The sequence below is a fragment of the Dysidea avara genome, chromosome 1, assembly GCF_963678975.1.
Source record: "Dysidea avara chromosome 1, odDysAvar1.4, whole genome shotgun sequence".
NCBI lineage: Eukaryota > Metazoa > Porifera > Demospongiae > Dictyoceratida > Dysideidae > Dysidea > Dysidea avara.
This window is the reverse complement of record NC_089272.1, coordinates 62715350-62737267: the sequence shown is the minus strand read 5'-3', so window position 1 is coordinate 62737267 and position 21918 is coordinate 62715350. Positions and strand designations below refer to the sequence as shown.

Sequence of the window (21918 nt, the reverse complement as noted above, 5' to 3'; positions counted from 1 at the left end):
GTGATAGAAATAATATGGTGATTCTATTTAATGCTGATCAAAACAGCTAGCACATGATTCCCATTACAAAGCAGTTAATCAACCAAATAGCAATCTAGTTGAACAAACTACTACTGATCATTAATTTTGTTTTTGAAAGTGGCACACTGGTTTCAAGTTGCCATGCCAGCTGCCAGTGGATCCGCTCCATGTAAACAAGAAGATTAAGGGTATGCTATCATGTTAACAATGTCATTTCAGTGTCTGTTAACATACAAAGCAGCTTAACTTACGTACTTGCCTATTTAACAATGGACCGCAGTAATGCTACATTTTTGTGTAGGCTAATTGCAATAGGGATACTCTTATCTAACAACGACATGTATACAAAAGCTCAGATTTTGAAGCCACCTTACAAATATTTTGTTGCATTATAATCTAGATAGCCACTATTTTATGTCATTGTACCCACAAGCAATCAAACTGAATGTCACAGCATGGTGAATACTGCACAAAACTATACATTAAGATGAACTCACATCAGAAATGTCAAACAATTATATTGTGCTCTAAACTTCTAATACTGCCAAGGTCAAGCAGAATTATTATATAAAAAACACTCTGGTTCTTGGTTTTTGTAACATTTTCAGTGCTAGTGATGGTGGCAAAGAGTCTGACATGTCCTCTTCTCCAAATTGGTTATCTTCATTGGTTCATCCTGGATTCTGTTTAATCTTCTTGTCATCTCTGATACATAAGTAATATGTTCATCAAATTCTGCCATCTGTATGATTTCATACTCGTATTGTTTTCTCCTACAACCTTCTCTTTAGTATTTATAATGATTGTATGGTGGTGGGATGTAATATGAGAGTCAACATATTAGAGAAACGTACGGTAGGCTTCATAAACAACTTTATGTATCATTATCATATTCATATCGTGATATGATCTGTAACACACAGTAAATTAGCATTAAGTAATGCGTCATTTATAGATTTTAATATATTAAACATTACGTGACGTAATTACAGTTTGTACATAAGGAGTTGACAGTTCGTATTTAAGCAGCTAAAACAGCAGCTACAGTTCACTCTACAACTAGAGTTGTGATGTGTCTTTAAAGTTTCGCTTTGCAAGTTGTTGCTGAGCTCAGCAGCAAAATTTGCCATTTTTGCTTAATCTAGCTGCAAAACCCATAGCTAATTGTTCTTACCATTGATTTTTGCCCTTGTGAGTTACTGTCATTCTTCATCTCTACAAAATACTGTATGTTGATTGTCACACGTCTTTGCTCTATTGCTGAAGCCTGTTCTGTTTCGTCGCTGTGTCAGCTAGCTCAGCTACAGAAGCTGTTTATTTGTTGCCACTCCTTCGTCACTCTTCTGAAATGCACAAGTAGCCAACCACCTTCTACAGTTAGCATTACAGGATCTGTTGTTCTATTTGTCTAAATAACTTTAGTGACAAGGTGAAGGTAAATAATATTGTTTATTATGATTATTATTGTACAAGTTTACTAAATAGTGACACTTCGTGGGCATAGCTTGGTAGGCACTTTAAAGCTCCTGCTAGCTACATAGCTACTATACAACACTAATGCAAACATTATTATTATTATCACTATGGCAATAACCATTTTTAAAATTGTGGTGCACACCTTCTTTAGCTGGCTTACTCGATCAATCCATCTTGGGGAAGGATCATTCCTGCAAGGAAAGAAATAACATGCATGGATTAACAAGCGTAACGTCTAAAGTTACATACATATGTAGTATGGTGCAAGAACTTGCTAATTAAAGAGTGCGGCACCCATTTTGCTCATGACTATTCACCAAAAAAAAGTGGGATGAACAATCATGAGTGAAACAGGTGCCATGCCCTTTAATTAGCGAGTTTTTAAATTGCTTGCACTCTCGTGTACAACATTGCATTTGAGCAGTACTGTATAATCATGTGGATTGTACATTTGGTAAATTACAGAAAGTACGTGTAACAACTTGTGACACGATTCGTAATTAATAGTGATTTAACTTCCATAATAAGCATTGTGATATGAATAGTAGTATGGTCCGAAACATAAAGATTTTTTGATGAAGCCTACCATACCTTGGTGGCATAAAGTATGAGATGGTTTTATTTATTCTTTTAGAATTTCTTTTTTTTTTTCGGAGGGGGGGCATTCTTTCATAGTAGTTTAAGTGCTGCAATAGATGTTAGAGGTGTTTGACCACCTATGAGGATTAATCCTTTGAATTTTAAAGTCAGTCCTTTATTGTATATGGCAATTTTATTAAGTGCTGGGGCTACGGTGACTTGGCCACATTATGGTATATCAAATGTTAGCACTAAAGGCCTTGGGCTATACTGTGGGACTGGGTTTGTTATTATTCACTGGATTGAGTATTATGTGGTGTCATTTACTATATTGGATTCAGTATATGGATACAAAGAAAGATTCACGGTTTTAGCCTTAATCTTGCCCCATGCCTCACTGATGAGATTCACTGCTACCTCCATGTTGCCAGAATTTGAAAGATCTATGATAAATATATGTACCATCTAATAGCATTCTGTACTTGGCAGGGTCTTCTTATACTTATGCTTCAAACCAATTAAAACACCTTGATCCATTCATTGGTTGGATTATTGATATAACATTACTGTAGGATATAACATTACTGTAGGTAGCAGAAATTTGGTAATAATCTTGCCATTTACGCTAACCAACTCATTTGCATGTGGAAGAAGGATCAACACAGCTTCAAAGTTTTCCCTATTTTTTCTTAAGCACATAGAATGAAATGACTACGAAACCATTCATAGAACAAACTAGATTCCATCCATCCATTTTTTTTGCGCAGAGTATACAGCAAGGAAAAGATCCATATTAATTCCACAACCCCTCTGGGAAAATTAGACTTTCCAAATGAGCATAATGTATAGGCAGTTTAATGGTACCTGAAGTATTACAACAGACAAACAATTTAATCTGATCTTTGAACTTCTTCAGCCAATCCACTGACTTCAAATGAAGTTGCAAGTACTTTCTCTGGTAACAAATGAAAATATAGCCCTGTTTTGTAACAATTATAATTTTATCTAATGGAAGGTTCATTGAGCTGACACAATCACAAAATGTCAGTAAAAAGTTGACAGCTTCATCAGAATTGACAGACAACTTTCCACCTTGGCTCAAAATACTTTGTATTCCATGTCTGTTGCGAAGTTGCCGGCCATTTCAACACTTCACAAGCAGTGAATCTTCAAATAGCTTCTTACTTTGTTGGACTGCCTTCTGACCCCATCACTGGTATACCATCCATTCATTTTTTTTTTGTTTGTTTGTTTTTTTAAGCCACAAGCAAAGAGCCTTGTCCAGTGCTACACTATCTCCTAGTCTAATAGTCTTTGGTTGGTGATACATTCCCATATCCAGTGTGGCTTTGCTCATTTTACTTCTTCCTATTTACAATGCTCACACTATTAATCCCAAATACCACAATCATTCATCCTATTACATAATACTAATTTGACAAGTGAATGTGTTACAATATAATACTCTCGATAGCAGCTTTACATAAAATCAGTATTACACTTGTTTGTCAATGTCCCTTGAAAAAAATCTGCAATACTAATCTGATTGACTACAATAGTGTGGTGTGTTTCTATTGGAAGTACATGTCTGATTTGTCAGTTACCATAGTGGTAAATGCCCATATGTGACACAGTCTGGGAAAACCGGTCTTATTGCCTATTTAAAAGTATCGAGAAACGCCAGTTTTAAATATTTAGTGTGTTGTAGCTTGCCAATGGTTGAAACTGTGTGTACGAAATTTTCCCAAGTTTTACACCAATTCTTTACCCTCCAGAGCATCCACTGTGCAAGTAGCCAACAACTAAGTTTCCTGCCATTTTAGAAAGTTTTTGAACCGAGGTTGACTGTATCAGGCGAGCTCCAAAAGAGGAGGGAGGCGGGGGCCTGAAAGGAGGACAAGAGGCTTTTCAAAAGATTGAGAAGGAAGGCGTAGGGATGAATTAGGCCAAGTTATGGGCCATTCAGGTCTCAAAACTGGCTAAAATGAACGGAAATTCATAGCAGAGGTATTTATTCAACAGCACCAAGCTGTACAGCCACATAGAGCTATCCCCTGCTGACTAGAGCTCCATTAAGGCCCATACCACATGTACAGATTGCCACTGGACTTGGGAAAAGCAGCCAGCAAAACCAGACCACTCAAGTCTAGCTGATTTTGATTGTGAAATTAGATATTTATTCATGTAACTTTGTGTTCAGGGTGAAAAATTAAATCTGCTGACATGGGCGATAAGGCCGGTTTTCCCTGACTGGGTCACATATAGCAATGGTCTAGGTAACTGTTACTAAGGTAAACATCACTTTGGGACCATAGCATTGCAACAGTTGTCAGGCTATGGTTGCTAAGTGTGATCAGTCTTTTGCAGTCCATTGTTAGATTAATCATAATAGGATGGTTGACTGTTGTATTCAGAATTAATTGTTTTCTCATTGTAAACATTACTCCTTTCTGTGTACAATGCTTGCACTATTAATTCTAAATACCACAGACATCCGTTCTATTACTTATACTGTAAAATTTGGACTTTTGTGATTATGTTGGGTTGAAAATAGAACATATATGCATGATTGCATTTGAATTGTGTGTTGTTCAGCTACAAACTAGCTACCTTGTAGAGACATCAGCTAGAAAAGTTACCTTGTAGAGAGTTAAGCTACAAAGAAACCATTCTGTAAAGAGCTCAGCTGCAAACAAATCACCTTTACAGAATTCAGCTACGAACAAATCATCCTGTAGAGAGATCAGCTAGAAGAAGTTACCTTGTAGATAGTTCAGCTACAAACAAATCTCCCTGTAGAGAGATCAGCTAGAAGAAATTACCTTTTAGAGAGTTCAGCTACAAAGAAACCATTCTGTAAAGAGCTCAGCTGCAAACAAATCACCTGTAAAGAATTCAGCTACAAACAAATCTCCCTGTAGAGAGATCAGCTAGAAGAAATTACCTTGTAGAGAGTTCAGCTACAAAGAAACCATCATGTAGAGAGTTCAGCTGCAAAGAAATCACCACTGCCCAAATTTCAAGGCAATAGCTCTTTCCAGTCTGAAGTTATCAATTGTCAAAGTTGGCAAATTGGATGTGTGTGGAAGACTCCTTTTTGCAAATCCGGTCACATATGTATTATATACATAATTTGTACATTTACTGATAAAATATTTAAAGTACATCTACTTCATCTTTTCTTCTTCCTGTAGTAAAGAAAAAAAACATAGGTTAAAAAAGTCCCAAAGCTGGCCATAGGCCGGCTTTGGGGTATACAAATACAAAAAGAAATGAAATCTAATCCAAAACAGCCAAGCTGTAAAAAAAGTGTGCAGCCCTCAGAATGGCTATGGTGAAAAAAGATGTGAAATCCAAGGTGGCGGCCAAGAAATGGCTGTGATGGTAGGTTAATGGTAAAAATTTTAATAACGACAATTCAGGTGAATTTTTGTGCCGCTTCACAAAATTTACCTGAATTGTCATTATTAAAATTTTTACCATTAACCTACCATCACAGCCATTTCTTGGCCGCCACCTTGGATTTCACATCTTTTTTCACCATAGCCTTTCTGAGGGCCGCACACTTTTTTTACAGCTTGGCTGTTTTGGATTAGATGTTTATACCAAAAATTCCTTTGTTTTGCCTGTACAAAATGTTACATTATTGTAGCAGACTCACCAGTGGTATGTACCTTTTGGGGTTCGGATGAGTGTGTGCCCTCTGTGCATTGTCTTAATTTCCTTTTATCTTCAATCAAGTTGGCAGTGAAACCATATTGAGACATTAATTTTCCCTATTAACACTTTCTTTGATAAGTGTATTTTAACACTGCACACTTAAGCGCTTATGCTGGTAAATAATTGTAACTTCTCAATAGGTTCAAGACCATGCATGCCATGGTTAATTAATAACAATCAAGCTACAATCCATTTACTTGATCATGATGACACACTCCATTATTATTGGCCTAACATAAGTATGGGACATATCCCCTTCCTCCTGTAAGGAATTAATTATTTCTGGTTGCCTACGAAGCCAGATATGCCATTTGTGGCTGTTTTTCACCCATATACCCACTGTGTAAGGCAGTTGTCATTGCCTTCCTGACCCAATGACGAAAGGAAAAAAAGTGCTTTGGCTGTTTGAGACTAATACATATTCGTGTTATTTCCTTATCTATAGGTGTAGCAACCTGCAGGTCCTATTGGTTTAGTTAGCAAAAAGGTTGAAGTACTATAGAACAATCAGTCATTCTAATATAGTAGCTAGTGCTAGCGTAAAATTGCTGTCACAGAAGGCTAAAATTTTAGTGGCACGTCCCTGACTGGGGTGATTTTCTTCAAATTTTGTATGTAAACTTCCCTACCGTGTGAGCACTTCTGTAGCAAATTTGATTTCAATCGGATCAAGAAATGTGTGCATCTGTGCATTGTCTCAATTTCCTTTTATCTTCAATCAAGTTGGCAGTGAAACCATTAATTTTCCCTATTAACACTTTTTTTGATAAGTGTATTTTAGACACTGCACACTTAAGTGTTTATGCTTGGTAAATACGATAGGTTCAAGACCATGCATGCCATGGTTGATTAATAATGATCAAGCAGCAATCCATTTACTTGATCATGATGACACACTCCATTATTATTGGCCTAACATAAGTATGGGACATATCCCCTTCCTCCTGTAAGGAATTAATTATTTCTGGTTGCCTACGAAGCCAGATATGCCATTTGTGGCTGTTCTTCACCCATATACCCACTGTGTAAGGCAGTTGTCATTGCCTTCCTGACCCAATGACGAAAGGAAAAAAAGTACTTTGACTGTTTGAGACTAATACATATTCGTGTTATTTCCTTATCTATAGGTGTAGCAACCTGCAGGTCCTATTGGTTTAGTTAGCAAAAAGATTGAAGTACTATAGAACAGTCAGTCGTTCTAATAATGTAGCTAATGCCAGCATAAAATTGCTGTCACAGAAGGCTAAAATTTCTAAATAGGGAAGATACTGTGGATTTGTGCAATAATTGATTTATAGACTATGGTTCATGTGGTTCTGGTCACTGCCAATATTGGTGGCTTCCTGATTGAATTAGTGCTAAAATAACTCACTGGTAGGTTTCCTATATGAATACAATCATCTTTATGATCCAGCGATGAATTTACGGTCTAGCAATAATTTCTGATGGCTGTTGTGACTGCAATCCAGCAAAAGCATGTGACGCACATGACAAACAGTTTTGTCACAACAGGAAAAACCTTAAGTTTTGTTTTGTTTTGACCTTTGGAATGGCGCAATAATCGCTGAGGGTGAACCAGGTCTCTAAAATAGTGAAGATACCTGTACCTGGAATTGTGCAATAACCTATACTTTCTCTTGCATATGGGCAGCAATATAATGGCCAATTCCAACGCTTATCAAAACAGCAGTATCAGCCAAATGTTCATACTAGATTTGGTGCAGCCCTAGTTACTAATATTCTTATCAACTCACTCAGGTGTCCACTTGTATTTCTGCAGATACTGTAATTTTGGCAATCACAACATTACTTTACTGTATGATTATGAAATATTCATCAAAATATCCATTGCAGATGTTAAATAGGTGTGTGTATTCATGTGTATACATAGATCCTAATACACTAACCATTCAGCAGTTAATCAGTCAAGCTAGACCTGAAATTGCCCCAAAGTGGTATGATCTGCGAGTGGAACTGTTAGGTGAAGAATATGTTAAGAAGCTAGAAGTCATTGAAACTGTTTGCAATGGAAATACTGAGCACTGTTCAAGTTTTGGCTCCACACAGATACTAAATTATAAAGCAAGTTGGACTAAGCTAGTTGAGGCTTTAAGGTCTAAAAGTGCAGGTTTCTGCCCACACTGGTCGGCAGTGGTTCAAAGCGACCAGTACCTCTAAAAACTGACCAGTACCCTCTTAAATCTGACCAGTAAAATTCTTATATCACTGATACATGTGCAATATACCCTAATATAGTACACAGCATATCAGTTTGTGTTATCTTTAGGCCACCACTCAGGAATTTCTGGGCAGAATCCTGAAAGTGTACAACATGATGTACTGGCTGATGAAATAGAGAAGAAATTTGTTGCTGGTAAATTAATGACATATTGTTTAGCTGTTTTGTACATAAGCTTTATATATTATAGCCTCTGATGCTGCCAATGATGAAGCACTAGATAGTGGTACAAAAATTGGTAAGGAGTTTATAAATTTATTGCATTGCAATTGGTTTTGTCTTTATTTAGCTCCTGTCGGTGATAAGCTAGTTAGCAGGGAAGATGACACAAAAGGTAACAATTTCCAGACTTTCCAGTCTGTTACATATATGACAGGCCTGCAAATATAGCACAAACTACACTGTCATACTAATAATAGATATCTCGGTACTGGAATAGAGTATTTACATTCTATAACTTTTATTCTATGGCCAATTAACTGCTTAATAAGGGCTGAAAAATTGCATGGTCATACCATAACAGCATTAATTGTTATGAGTAATGCAAGTTTGAATAAAATAAGCAAATTTTATATGCCCACATGTGCTGAAATGTTCAATATTATGGTTGCAGAGGGTTTCTAGCAAATTTTGAGAACGATCCAGAAGACTACTTAACTAATCCATTATGTGTAACAAGCAGCTATATAGTGCTTACAAACTCTTGATTGTATGATAATAGGTCACTCTCCTCCTATGGATACATACAGTATACATGAAATTGACAAGGAGAAAACATCCTGACCACCTGGCAGACTCCTGCATGTAAGCATTCAAGCATTAATCAGATGGTTGGATTTTTTCTCCTTTCTCCACCCTTTCAAACATACTTATACGGTAACTTATAAAGTATAAACAGGCTGTAGCTGTAGGATCAGGTGTCCTACAGACCTTCAACACTTGTACTGTAAACAAGCTGTATTTATAACGGAATAGTGACTGCACACCTTTGTAGGCTGGTTCGAGATACTTCAATGCAGCAGTCACCATGATAGAGCAGTCACACGTTTATAGCTATCTGTATGCTTTAACAAAAAAGTAGTGTATTAAAATTTTTTAAATGAAGTAGGGATCCAAGTGATAAAAAGTTGTGAAACAGGAGAGATGAATGATGGTAGCTATTACAGCATATCTCGGTGGGAAATACCTACGTACCTTGGCATGGTATAACAACTATTTTGTGTTCAATGCCAAAGTAGAAATTCCCATACTGTATAGCTACTATAATTCATCTGTTGTTTCACAACTTTTTATCGCTTGGATCCCTACTTCATTTTTAAATTTATAATTTTTAATATGCTATACAAAGATTAGATTTTAACTAAGAAAAATTCAGTGTTGTGTAAGCTGACAAATTTCAATAGCATGTTTTGGTATCATGTTATAATATAATGTCCTACTGATACAGGTGTGTGTATAAAATTGGGCTGAAATTTTGACAGCTGATTAGTGTTCTGCGATACAGTGCATTTTGTGTATGATGTTATCACCATCAATAAACTGTTCGATACGTTACTGTATCATGATACTGTAATGAAGTGGTCATGGCTAGTTATTACAGGAATATTAACTAACAGGTGTAACAATATCCAATTTATCAGAGCCAACACTGATTCTACATTCATTGTGTATAAAAATTTCTCTATTCAGTGAATGCCGATAAACGTATTATACTGATGCGACAAATAGCTAGTGTGTTCTGATATATATATCTAATCCAAAACAGCCAAGCTGTAAAAAAAGTGTGCGGCCCTCAGAAAGGCTATGGTGAAAAAAGATGTGAAATCCAAGGTGGCGGCCAAGAAATGGCTGTGATGGTAGGTTAATGGTAAAAATTTTAATAATGACAATTTAGGTAAATTTTGTGAAGCGGCACAAAAATTCACCTGAATTGTCGTTATTAAAATTTTTACCATTAACCTACCATCACAGCCATTTCTTGGCCGCCACCTTGGATTTCACATCTTTTTTCACCATAGCCTTTCTGAGGGCCGCACACTTTTTTTACAGCTTGGCTGTTTTGGATTAGATTTCATTTCTTTTTGTATTTGTATACCCCAAAGCCGGCCTATGGCCAGCTTTGGGACTTTTTTAAACTATGTTTTTTTCTTTACTACAGGAAGAAGAAAAGATGAAGTAGATGTACTTTAAATATTTTATCAGTAAATGTACAAATTATATATACTGTATAATACATATGTGACCGGATTTGTGAAAAGGGGTCTTCCACACACATCCAATTTGCCAACTTTGACAATTGATAACTTCAGACTGGAAAGAGCTATTGCCTTGAATTTTGGACAGTGGTGAGCACCACTATAGCTGAATACGTGGTGAAATTTTCAGGTTAATATGTTACTTGAACACTGAGTTATGGTCTCCAACGGTTACGGAATTGGATGTGTGTGGAAGACCCCTTTTCGCAAATCCGGTCACATAATATTATATTGATTACAGAAATCTCCATGGTGGTTTCTTTGTAACTGAACACTCCACAAGGTGACTTCTTCTAATTGCTCTCTCTACAGGGTGAATTGTTTGTAGCTGAACGATCTACAAGGTAACTTCTTCTAGCTGATCTCTCTACAGGGTGATGTGTTTGTAGCTGAATTCTGTATAGGTGATTTGTTTGCAGCTGAGCTCTGTACAGAATGGTTTCTTTGTAGCTGAACTCTCTAAAAGGTAACTTCTTCTAACTGATCTTTCTACAGGGCAATTTGTTTCTGGCAGAATTTTCTACAGGGTGATTTATTTGCAGCTGAACTCTCTACATGGTGGTTTCTTTGTAGCTGAACTCTCTACAAGGTAATTTCTTCTAGCTGATCTCTCTTCAGGGAGATTTGTTTGTAGTTGAACTATCTACAAGGTAACTTCTTATAGCTGATCTCTCTACAGGGTGATTTGTTCGTAGTTGAATTCTGTACAGGTGATTTGTTTGCAGCTGAGCTCTTTACAAAATGGTTTCTTTGTAGCTGAACTTTCTCCAAGGTAACTTCTTCTAACTGATCTTTCTACAGGGTGATTTGTTTGTAGCTGAACTATCTACAAGATAATTTCTTCTAGCTGATCTCTCTACAGGGTGATTTGTTTGTAGCTGAATTCTGTACAAGTGATTTGTTTGCAGCTGAGCTCTTTACAGAATGGTTTCTTTGCAGCTGAACTCTCTACAGGGTGATTTGTTTGTAGCTGAAATCCCTACAAGACAACTTCTTCTAGCTGATCTTTCTACAGGGCAATTTGTTTGTAGCTGAGTTCTCTACAGGGTGTTTGTTTGCAGCTGAATTCTCTACATGGTGGTTTCTTTATAGCTGAACTCTCTACAAGGTGACTTCTTCTAGCTGATCTCTCTACAGGGTGATTTGTTTGTAGCTGAACTCTCTACAGTTGATTTGTTTGTAGCTGAACTCTCTACAAGGCGATACTTCTAGGTGATCTCTCTACAGGATTCCTTGTTTCTAACTGAACTCTCAACAGGGCGATCTGTTCTTAGCTGAACTTTCTACTGGGTGATTTGTTTGCAGCTGAACTCTCTAAATGGTGGTTTCTTTGTAGCTGAACTCTCTACAAGGTGATTTCTTCTATAGCTGAACTTTCTACTGGGTGATTTGTTTGTAGCTGAACTCTCTACATGATGGTTTCTTTGTAGCTGAATTCTCTACAAGGTGATTTCTTCTATAGCTGATCTTTCTACAGGGTGATTTGTTTGTAGTTGAACTCTCTACATGATAGTTTCTTTGTAGCTGAACTCTCTACAAGGTGATTTCTTCTATAGCTGATCTTTCTACAGGGTGATTTGTTTGTACCTGAACTATCTACATGATGGTTTCTTTGTAGCTGAACTCTCTACAAGGTAACTTCTTCTAGCTGATCTCTCTACAGGACAATTTGTTTGTACCTGAACTCTCACATGATTGCTTCTTTAAAGCTGAACTCTCTACAAGGTGATTTCTTCTAGCTGATCTTTCTACAGGGTGATTTGTTTGTAGCAGAACTCTCTACAAGGAAACTTCTTCTAGCTGATCTCTCTACAGGGAGATTTGTTTGTAGCTGAACTCTCTATACGTGATTTGTTTGCGGCTGAATTCTCTACATGATGGTTTCTTTGTAGCTGAACTCTCTACAAGGTAACTTCTTCTAGCTGATCTCTTTACAGGGTGAATTGTTTGTAGCTGAACGATCTACAAGGTAACTTCTTCTAACTGATCTCTCTACAGGGTGATTTGTCTATAGCGGAACTCTCTACAAGGAAACCTCTTTTAACTGAGCTCTGTACAGGGTGAATTGTTTGTAGCTGAACTATCTACAAGGTAACTTCTTCTAGCTGATCTCTCTACAGGATGATTTGTTTGTAGCTGAACTATCTACAAGGTAACTTCTTCTAGCTGATCTCTCTACACGGTGATTTGTTTGTAGCTGAATTCTGTATAGGTGATTTGTTTGCAGCTGAGCTCTTTACAGAATGGTTTCTTTGTAGCTGAACTCTCTACAAGGTAACTTCTTCTAGCTGATGTATCTACAGGGTCACCAGTTTGTAGCTGAATTCTCTACATGGTGGTTTCTTTGTAACTGACCTATCTATAAGGTGACATCTTCTAGCTGATCTTTCAACAGGGTGATTTGTTTGTAACTGAACTCTCTACAAGAAAACTTCTTCTAAATGATGTCTGAACAGGGTGAATTGTTTGTAGCTGAACTCTCTACAGGGTGATTTGTTTGTAGCTGATCTCTATACAGGTTACTTATTTCTAACTGATCTCTTGAATTCTGTTCAGGGTGACTGCTCTATTAGGATGACTGCTCTATTAGAGTATCTCGATCTCGCACTTGCTACACCAAGTTGGATTTCGTGTTATAACTCCGTGGCTTTAAGTCTGATTTTTCTACACCATTGAAGAGCCTTTCTAAGATGATAACTCCATCTGTACAGCGATTTTCAAAGCATTACCCCAAGTGGTTTATCTGGTAGGCGTGGCAAGCATAATTACATAACCAAGTAATAATAATAATAAGAACGTGACGTCATAAATAATTAATTAATGTCCAGACGAAACTGCGTAGTGCACGCAAGAACACTCACCGGAATTGAGTTAGACGAAACCCGAACGTCAAATTGAAGTGAGCGTTTTTTCTCCGTTGCCTTCGTTAAGCAGGACACTTTTCTAAATAGTACCTTTCTTCTAACAATAACTCGTTAGTTACCACCCGTAAAACTTGTTAGCGTGCCCCAGTAACTAGTAAGGCCGGTTTGTAGCTCATAGCAACCAATTTAAATGCGCTGCGCCGCCTGCGCGTTAAACCTGGAACTTGTCTCCTATGAGGGAAAGAACTATTATTGGTGGAAACAACGATATTTTCTTACTTGGAGGTTAGTTCTGTGTAATGTACTGCAACTATTACTTTACTGCAGATAGTTTTTAGGGTATTCCATTTGAGTATTAAAATGCGCAAAAGCATTAGAATACACTTACGAGATTTTAGCCTATAGTCAGTAGCGGCATAGATAATAGACACCCCATATTTAGGGGTGTCTATTATCTTTGGTAGAGGCAAGTCTTGTTATTGGACCATATTTACAAGTCTGTGCTATTGTCCACTGATACTACGCTGTGTGGTCTGTTATTTAGTGACTAGTCCATAAGTGGCGACTTACTATTTATTGCTACTGTACAAGCATTGTTTAGCTAAAAGGTAGCAAAACAAAATTTCTATGGTAAAAGACTCTGTTTACTGTGCTCAGGATTGAGTAAGGGGCACCAAGAAATAGTTTATTATAGAGCAGTTGTTCTCATAAGACTTGTTTATGTTTCATGTTCTGTAGACATGTCAGTACTGTGCATATTGTACACTAATGATGCAGTCACATGTGTCATAAGATAAATAATATGCTTTGAACATTTGCTTTTACCATACCTTTGCAGCACTGGATGTGCAACTATTGTACATAACATGGCTTATAGCTATTATAGCAATCAAACCAAGCACTGTAATACTGTTAACACTGAGTAATAATGATTACAATAGCAGTGCAAATGTAAGCTATTCAATTTGTGGATGGTAGCAGTGTTAGTGGAGTATGTACTAAGATTCTGTCTTATAACAGTGCTGCCTGTTCACGTCTCGAAACTATCCCAAAGATTCACTTGCAAACAACTATAAACTTGTTACTAACTACTCACGTAACACTAGTCTATATATCGCATACATACAGTATGCTATAGGATAATAATATAGTTATGTTCTGGTTAAATGTCTGTTGTTGCATATAGCTTGTAATGTATGACTGTGTACAGTGCGTATGTATGATAACTTACAATATGTGACTGTCTCAGCGAAAACCTGTCTAGTTTGCACAAGCATGTGCATTGAGAAAATTGAAACTTAAAAAAATATTTTTCGTTACATTATGCATGCTACAAGAAAATTATGCAAGTTTTTATCGGGCCAGTACACGAAGAATGAAAATTTAAATCGATTAAACTATACACCATCTTACTCATGGAGAGTTCAAAAACATTTGTTTCATTTCTGTAGCCCCAATGGTTTGCGTGTCACGTGAGTTTGTTTACGAAGCGGTAGACGCAAACAAAATTATTGCTATTCTTCAACAAAGCCGCCTTCATACGCCTACACAAAAATGAATGCAAGGCTAAAACTATATCTTGGTTGATCTGCCAATCCATGATGAACATTGCAAGCCAAATTTCAACTTTGTAGACTAATCCAAACGGAGGTTATGGCTACGAATGTAAGCGCCTGTAGTTTATTTTTAGTAGTCACTGTACAAATCAATTTCCTTGTTCTTCCTACTTTCTAGCACTGTAATTCCAAAACTACTCACCACAGAAAGCTGAAACTTTGGTGAATCATTCCTTGGACAATGCAGATAATGCTGAGAAATTAAAAGGATATTCAGAGGTTGTGCGAACTAGATGGGTTTTCGCTGAGATGGTCACATATGTGACTATTGTATATACATTCAGTGAAATCAAGTAATGGATAACTCTCAATCTTTCTTTAATATTGCTGCTTCTGTGTTGTGTTGGCTGGTCCATCTGTAATTCTATAATTTTTATAGCATACTGTAGCATTGTTACAAAGTTGTACTGAGAATAAATTAGATGGGGTTGATGATGGTCCTATTCAGTGTCACACATGGTAATGGGGACATTAGCTTTATATAAGTTGACTATATAATATTATTATGTATGTACACTGTGCAGGGTTGACGCTTGTTATCTGTATAGTAGTGTTGTAAACTGGTATGGAAAAACTGATTATAACTGGTATTGTCTTTTGCCCACTCACTTGGTAAACTTCTGCTGACAAGTGATAATGTCATAGCATAACCTCAAAGCATGTGTAAATGTCGTGTAACAACAAAATAATATTTAGGAAATTTGTAGTTGGCAAAATTTTAATTTGGCGACATACGCACTATTTAATTTTTATTAAATTTACTGATAAATTGGCACTACACTGTTGCACATGTTGTAGGCTGACAGAAGGATGAATTTGTATCCTGAACGTTTCTTGTGCTGAAATGTCTGCCTTGTAAATTTAGTGCTCAGTCACAGTAGGCTGTCCACTGATAGCTTTCACAGGGTTAGATCATCCGACGCGTGATCAAATATCTGAGTCTGACCTGGATTGGATCACGTGTGCAATGGATCAATTAGTTCACGTTGAAGTGTTTTAACCTAGTCCTGCCACAACCTAGTTTTTTTGTGAGCCACAACTACTTATCATGATCATGTATCTAAGTAATACCAAGAGTACATAATAAAGAGGAGAGTATCTAAGTTCAATATGCCCTATCAAGAATGAGTGCGGGTAGACCTTTGGCTTCTTATGGTGGCTGATCAATGTGTTGATTACTATATGGTTTGCAGGCGCAATGCGCATGATTCACAAATTAACCCATCTGATGAAATACACACGTGATTGTGAGAAATGGCGTCGAAGTCCACGAATGGCAATGATGAAATATCTATCAGTAACTCGTGCAAGAAGCAGCTGAAAAGCGGAACGGCCACTGTAGTTGATTCCATTGCTGCACGGACTCGTAATCGGGTGAAGCCTAGCTCAAAGTCGATGAAGAACTCTGAACAGGCAGCTGCTACCACCACTGTTAATGGAAAATCTCGATCTGGTAAGCAGAGCAAGCGAACATGCAAGGAGGCAGAATCTATCGACGATGATTTACCACCAACCAAGCAGCCACACAAGTCTAAGGATAACGACCAGTCATCAGCCAGTCAACACACTACGAAAAGAACTCGCAAAGCCCTGAATAAAAGGGAGAGGCAAAGTTTGTGTAAGTTTTTGAACGAAGTAGATGCATCTGTTTTGTTTGACGCTGCGCGAGTTAAATTGAGTGAGCAGTTGTTACCAGCAGGACTTGGGGAATTTGTGGATGAAGTGTTTAGAAACAAGCAGTTAATTGAAATAATTTTAGTCCACCACAGGGAACGATTTGTGGAGTTGTTTGCTGAATGTCAGAAAGGAACGGATTCTTTTTTACGCTTTCAATTGCAGTGGCATCAGCATTGCAGTGCCTTTCTCTTGGCCAAGGAATATTGCTTATCTGTGATCAATCTGGATAAATCTGTTGAAACTTCAGTTGCTGATCTTAGAAAGCAGTGGTTGGACTTTTGTGATATCCATCATATTGCCATTGATGACAGCAAGAAAGTGATGATACCAATATCTTCCTCAGTTTATGAACTTTTGTTGGAGCGAAGTAGTGATTTCCAGAACAAATTGGATGCCACTGGTACTATGAAGGAATCAGTACAATTGCCAACTGACGGTGATGATGTTTATCTGCGCTTTGGAGGTGCTGCTCTATGTGACATGCTACATCAGCATTACAAACAGATCAAGAGTTGTCCAGGTGCACAAAGAGATGTATTATCCCAAGAAATAACTATATTGCAAGCCATAAACATGAAGGATAAGTCAAAGCTACCTCAGTACCTCATGTATCGTGACAACGGCTACATGTACTTCCCAGATGTAGCATTTGTTCCATTTTTACGGAGCTTGGATGAAATTGTTAGAGGTGTAATAAATACTGAGACTATACAAGATGATGACCAGATTATAAAGGTAACGTCTGTAATCCATGTAAAATTGGTACCTATTATATTTTACTTTAGTTAGTTCATGAAAAGGTGAAAGAACAAGGGTCACTAAAAGAATCATTCATAAATATTCTAACTGGGAAGTTACCAAATATTCATACATTTAGTGAAGAAGCTATGGACAATGTCTACAACATCCTGGTACGCAAACTATGTAACACACGAATCCAAGAAGTGGTTTCAGCAGTGAAACAGCACATGGCATCAAAGAAGGGCCTAGCTTCTACAACAGATGTGAATTTACGGCCACTTTTATTAGCTAACCATACTAAACTTGAAACTAAATTTACTTAAAGTAGTTTATTTGATTGGAATACACTCATGAATTGTTTGTTGTGTTGTGCTTATTGTATGTCTTCTTCCGTAGTGGCAACTCGGTTGTATTGAGATTTTCATCTCGGTAACCCTTTCCGCTGTGATGAGTGCTGACAGTCTGTTTCACTAGATGAGCGGCTCTGGCTGTACAGTAGTTGACTGAGTCCAACTTTCCTCCAGCATTGTGCTTATATTGACTGAACAAGCTTTCAACAGCTGATCCCGATAGTCGTACAGGTGAAATAAAATAGGTTGGGTAGGTTTTGAAGAACCACTCACTGAAGGCCCTAAAGCCATACACATCAACTCTTAAGAGGTCCCAAGCTGTAAGAAATGTACACATAAGCACATGTACACTAACTTATGCATGCACATTTAAGAACAAATACTTACTTTGCCAAGACAAAAATGACCTTTGTGTATTTGAGGTATGGGGAAACTTGGGATCTAAGCGTGGGAGAAAGGTTCTGAAATAGAACTATTACAAAGGATGTACACAATTACCTTGTTGTAAAATAGCATCAAGCCAATCGGTGAAGTAGCTGAAACCTTCGTTGATGTTTTTAATCACATCAGAATTCATGTCCCTGACACAGTCATGGCTTAGAAAGCCTTTTCAAACAAACGACTGCTAGCTTCCAGATACTCCAGGGTCTCTGATGTTACTCCAGCATCTGGTGGCGTGGGCTCTTGGTTAGCATACCAGTAGAGCTCTCCTAAAACTTGTTCTTGCTACCAATATTTTTATACAATTACATCATTGAATGCCAGGAATTTAATACTAAACCTTACCTGCATGATCTTTGCTGGATGAACATTCAGTTTTGTCCATGCATCCCGCAGGACGTGAGTCTCTTTTAAGCCTTGGAACCATTCTGGCTAAATTTTGCTTTGCTCGTTCCAGCTCCCTTTGATACAAACTATCAATAGCCTCCCATCCAAACGTACATTTGTCTGTACGCTGAAATTGTTTGGAGCCACCTATCTTTGATGAGAACAGAGCATTGATCATGTTCTTTAACTGTAGTGAAACAGGTATATGTAAATATATAATTATATAGACATACAACATGCCTGATGTGACGGACAAATTAACCAAAAAATTTGGTTTGGAGGGTTGAATGGATTGATCATCCATGGCTTCACTTCAAACTTGTCTTCACCATCAGTGACAGAGTAAGCACCATGATGACCATGACAAGCCTTGATGGTAGCAATGTTGGAGGAGCCCCCGTCACACACTAAAACACTTGTCTGCAAGCCATGACATTGAAACAGTTTCACTGTTTCTAGCACACAAGCCAACACAAACTTGCCATCTACAGAGGATGCACATGTAAAATAAGGCCCAACAATGTCAAAGCTGCTTGTCAGATCTCTCCATAGGAATTGTAACACATATGATGTCTGCTTGCTGCCCTCAGAATTCTTCAACAGTAGATAAATATCATTCAATGATGCAAGATCAGCTGCCGTCATTGCCAATCCCATTAGTTGATTGTTTCGAGAATTCCACATTAATTGACAAGCAACTTTGACTTCGTCAAAGATCAATGCACCATCTCCCCTCGGCTCATGCTTCCCTACTAGTCTACATTGCTCCTTAAACAACACATAGCGAGACACTTGGTCAGTTATGCATGCTGAACTAGCCCCTGGTGCATGGATGAAAGCACCTGAGTAGGACTGTAGCGTTGATTTGGCTGGTAAGCTCAGGATGTTAAAATCCTTTAATGCCTGGTATGCAGCAGGACTACGACAGTATATCGCTAAGGCTACAAAATATTGAGATAACAATACACTCATGATAATTGACGCATACATTACCCATTCTGATTGTAACCATACTCCATCGATTACCTCGTCGACCATTACCTACAACAAAAACAATAGAATTTTAAAATACATGTATTAAAGTTTTCTTACAATTGGTTGCCTGATCATGAGAAAACTCCTTTCGCTGGCGATCTAAATCTGTGGCCCAAATATCCTTCAAAATGCTTCCAACTCCATGTTTTTCTCCTTCATCAAACAATTTCTGCAAGTCTTCGTCTTCCATTTTCTTTACAATAGCACACATTTCATCATTCTGCTCTTCGTCCAATTCAATTTCATTTTCTTCATATCGTGCCAGCTTCCTAATGTTACTAGTTCTTTCATACTGAGCCAATTTTCTTCTTTTTGCTTGACTGGCTGGGCTCATATATGACATCCTGGCTCGGGATGATGGTTGCTGTCGTTTCGTTTTTCTTGTTGGAGTTTCTGAAGATGTCCTACGTTTCTGGTGCTTCAAATATAAAAGCAGACTCTTGCATGGATAACACTTCACTTCCTTCGATGACTTTTCTTCCTTTGTAGCATTATGAGCTAGCTGAAACAGAAGGCTGCAATCCACAGAATCTACACGCTTGAATGGGAATGTTGTGAGCCGTACTTTCTTAAGATGGAAGCGGATTGTCTTATTGTATTCAGACATGTATTGATCATACTGAAGCAGCCCCGGACAAAACTTGTATTGAGATTTATCTCCTAGCAACTTGCACAAGGAAGCTATGTCCTCAAATGTGTCGAAGCTTTCTTTTTTCCAGAGCCTCATTAGCACGTGTACACTGTAGATCTTATACTGTACCTGGATCTGAATTCGTGGCATAACTCCCAAAGGCTGGTGGACGAACAGTTGCAGTGGAGTAATCATCAAAACTGGCACTTGCAAATCACCTTCAGCACCGTCGATTGATACACGTGACAACACAAAAGAAAACTCTGGGAAAAAATCGCTTACATTCTCCTGTATATCTTTCAGAAATTCTACCTGCCTTTCAATCGAGATAGTCGTCAAGATGTCATTTTCAGAGCTATTGTCTTCCACGGCAGTCGAGTCGGGTGCTACACTAGCAGTTCCGTTGTAATCTTCTTCCTCGCACAATTCCTCAATGGGATGGCATTCGACTTGCGACGACAGAGGTGAAGAATCGTGACTGCTCAATCGCCTCGGAGTATCCATCGATTCCTTTCCAGTGACTGTACGGCTCTATCCCGATGCGTTAATTAACCATTGTTTACACCCTTATCGTTTACGTAAATTTACTAATAAAATCGGAAAACCTACTAAGGTCTACCCGCGCTCATTTTTGATAGCGTATATTGGAGTTAGACACTCTCCTCTTTATTATGTACTCTTGGTAATACAGTAAACCTTTGATTTCTTTAGGATGTCATGTCAAATTACATATACAGTGTTAAGGAGTGTTGACAATGTCATCAGTGGACTGTTTATTGAAGCCAATCTACAAGGGTCATTGAAACTTACTACTGAGTAGAGACCTGACCAACTAACACATTGCAAGTGACTATAGGTATCGCATCATAACTTGGAGATATGCATTTGTACCGGCTATACCGAAGTAGGATACTCTCCTCTCTTTTTATATTATGAACTCTCGCTAGTGGGCTTGGCTCCATGTAAGCTTACAGACAGCATCAAACATAAGATTCATGCAGACTGTAATACTCTAATTGATAAATGAGCACAAGCAGAGTCTTATAATTAGAGCGAATTTGCTAGTTAGTGCATAGAATCACTGATATGAGCAGTTGTTCTTATAGATAAGACTTGTTCGTGTTTTATGTATACAGCTTCCCTAGACATATCAGTACTATCCATTTGGTGCATATAGACATACATGTCAGAGAATAATAGTATAGCTTTGAGCATCTTATTTAAAGATCACTTTCACCATACCTTGCAGCAGTTTGGATGTGTGACTACTGGTTAAGACAAATCTATTGTAGGTACACTTCTGTACACCTCGTAGAATGAAATTTGTGTGTATATACATGGCTTATAGCAACTGTAGCAATTAAACCAAGCACTTTATAATTAAATCAGAGTACTGATGACTACAATAGCAGTGCTAATATAAATGTAATGAGCTAGTCATTTTGGGAGTGGGTAGCCATGTTAGTAGTGTGCATACTAAGATTCTGTCATATAAACCATTGGCATATAGCTTATAATGTATGCGAACAGTATAGATCCTTGCTAATCCAAACTCCAATAATATGAACACTTGCTAATCCCAACAGTAGAAATGACTGTTCTATTAGGGTATTTTGTGAACAAGTGTTTGTTCTATTAGAGTATTTGAATAGGGTTCTGTATATAGCCATTATTCTGAACAATTTCACTACATTGAGAACAGAGCTGTTCAGATTATTGAGGATCCACTGTTTAATAAATTGGTATAATATCCATTTTATTGTATTATTAGCTTACAATGTGTGACTGTTGTGCGCACGTACAATGAAATTAAGTGATGGATAACTCTTAATCATTCTATGATAGTTCTTCTCTGTGTTGGCTGGTCCATCTGTTGCCCTATAATT

The 21918-nt window shown here is 37.6% G+C and overlaps 3 protein-coding genes across 3 annotated transcripts in view; 2 read left to right on the top strand and 1 right to left on the bottom strand.

Annotated features, from left to right (window-relative positions):
- Positions 1-21918, top strand: part of LOC136240308 (uncharacterized) — a 54418-nt gene that overhangs the window by 23101 nt on the left and 9399 nt on the right. Inside the window, exons 4-6 of the mRNA XM_066031256.1 lie at positions 8084-8170; positions 8226-8273; positions 8325-8369. Of these exons, the coding sequence (XP_065887328.1) occupies positions 8084-8170; positions 8226-8273; positions 8325-8369 (180 nt within the window). The remainder of the gene's footprint in view (positions 1-8083; positions 8171-8225; positions 8274-8324; positions 8370-21918) is intronic.
- On the top strand, positions 15374-18123 carry LOC136240133 (uncharacterized). The gene is made up of 2 exons (XM_066031011.1): positions 15374-17182; positions 17233-18123. Exons 1-2 carry the CDS (start codon positions 16025-16027, stop codon positions 17509-17511), a joined length of 1437 nt encoding a protein of 478 aa, XP_065887083.1. The 5' UTR covers positions 15374-16024; the 3' UTR covers positions 17512-18123.
- LOC136240130 (uncharacterized) lies at positions 16383-20715 on the bottom strand. The gene is made up of 7 exons (XM_066030997.1): positions 19459-20715; positions 19360-19407; positions 18607-19307; positions 18325-18553; positions 18037-18264; positions 17926-17979; positions 16383-17856 (listed from the first exon to the last, which is right to left on the bottom strand). The coding sequence occupies exons 1-5, from the start codon at positions 20534-20536 to the stop codon at positions 18227-18229; spliced, it is 2094 nt and encodes a 697-aa protein (XP_065887069.1). The 5' UTR covers positions 20537-20715; the 3' UTR covers positions 16383-17856; positions 17926-17979; positions 18037-18226.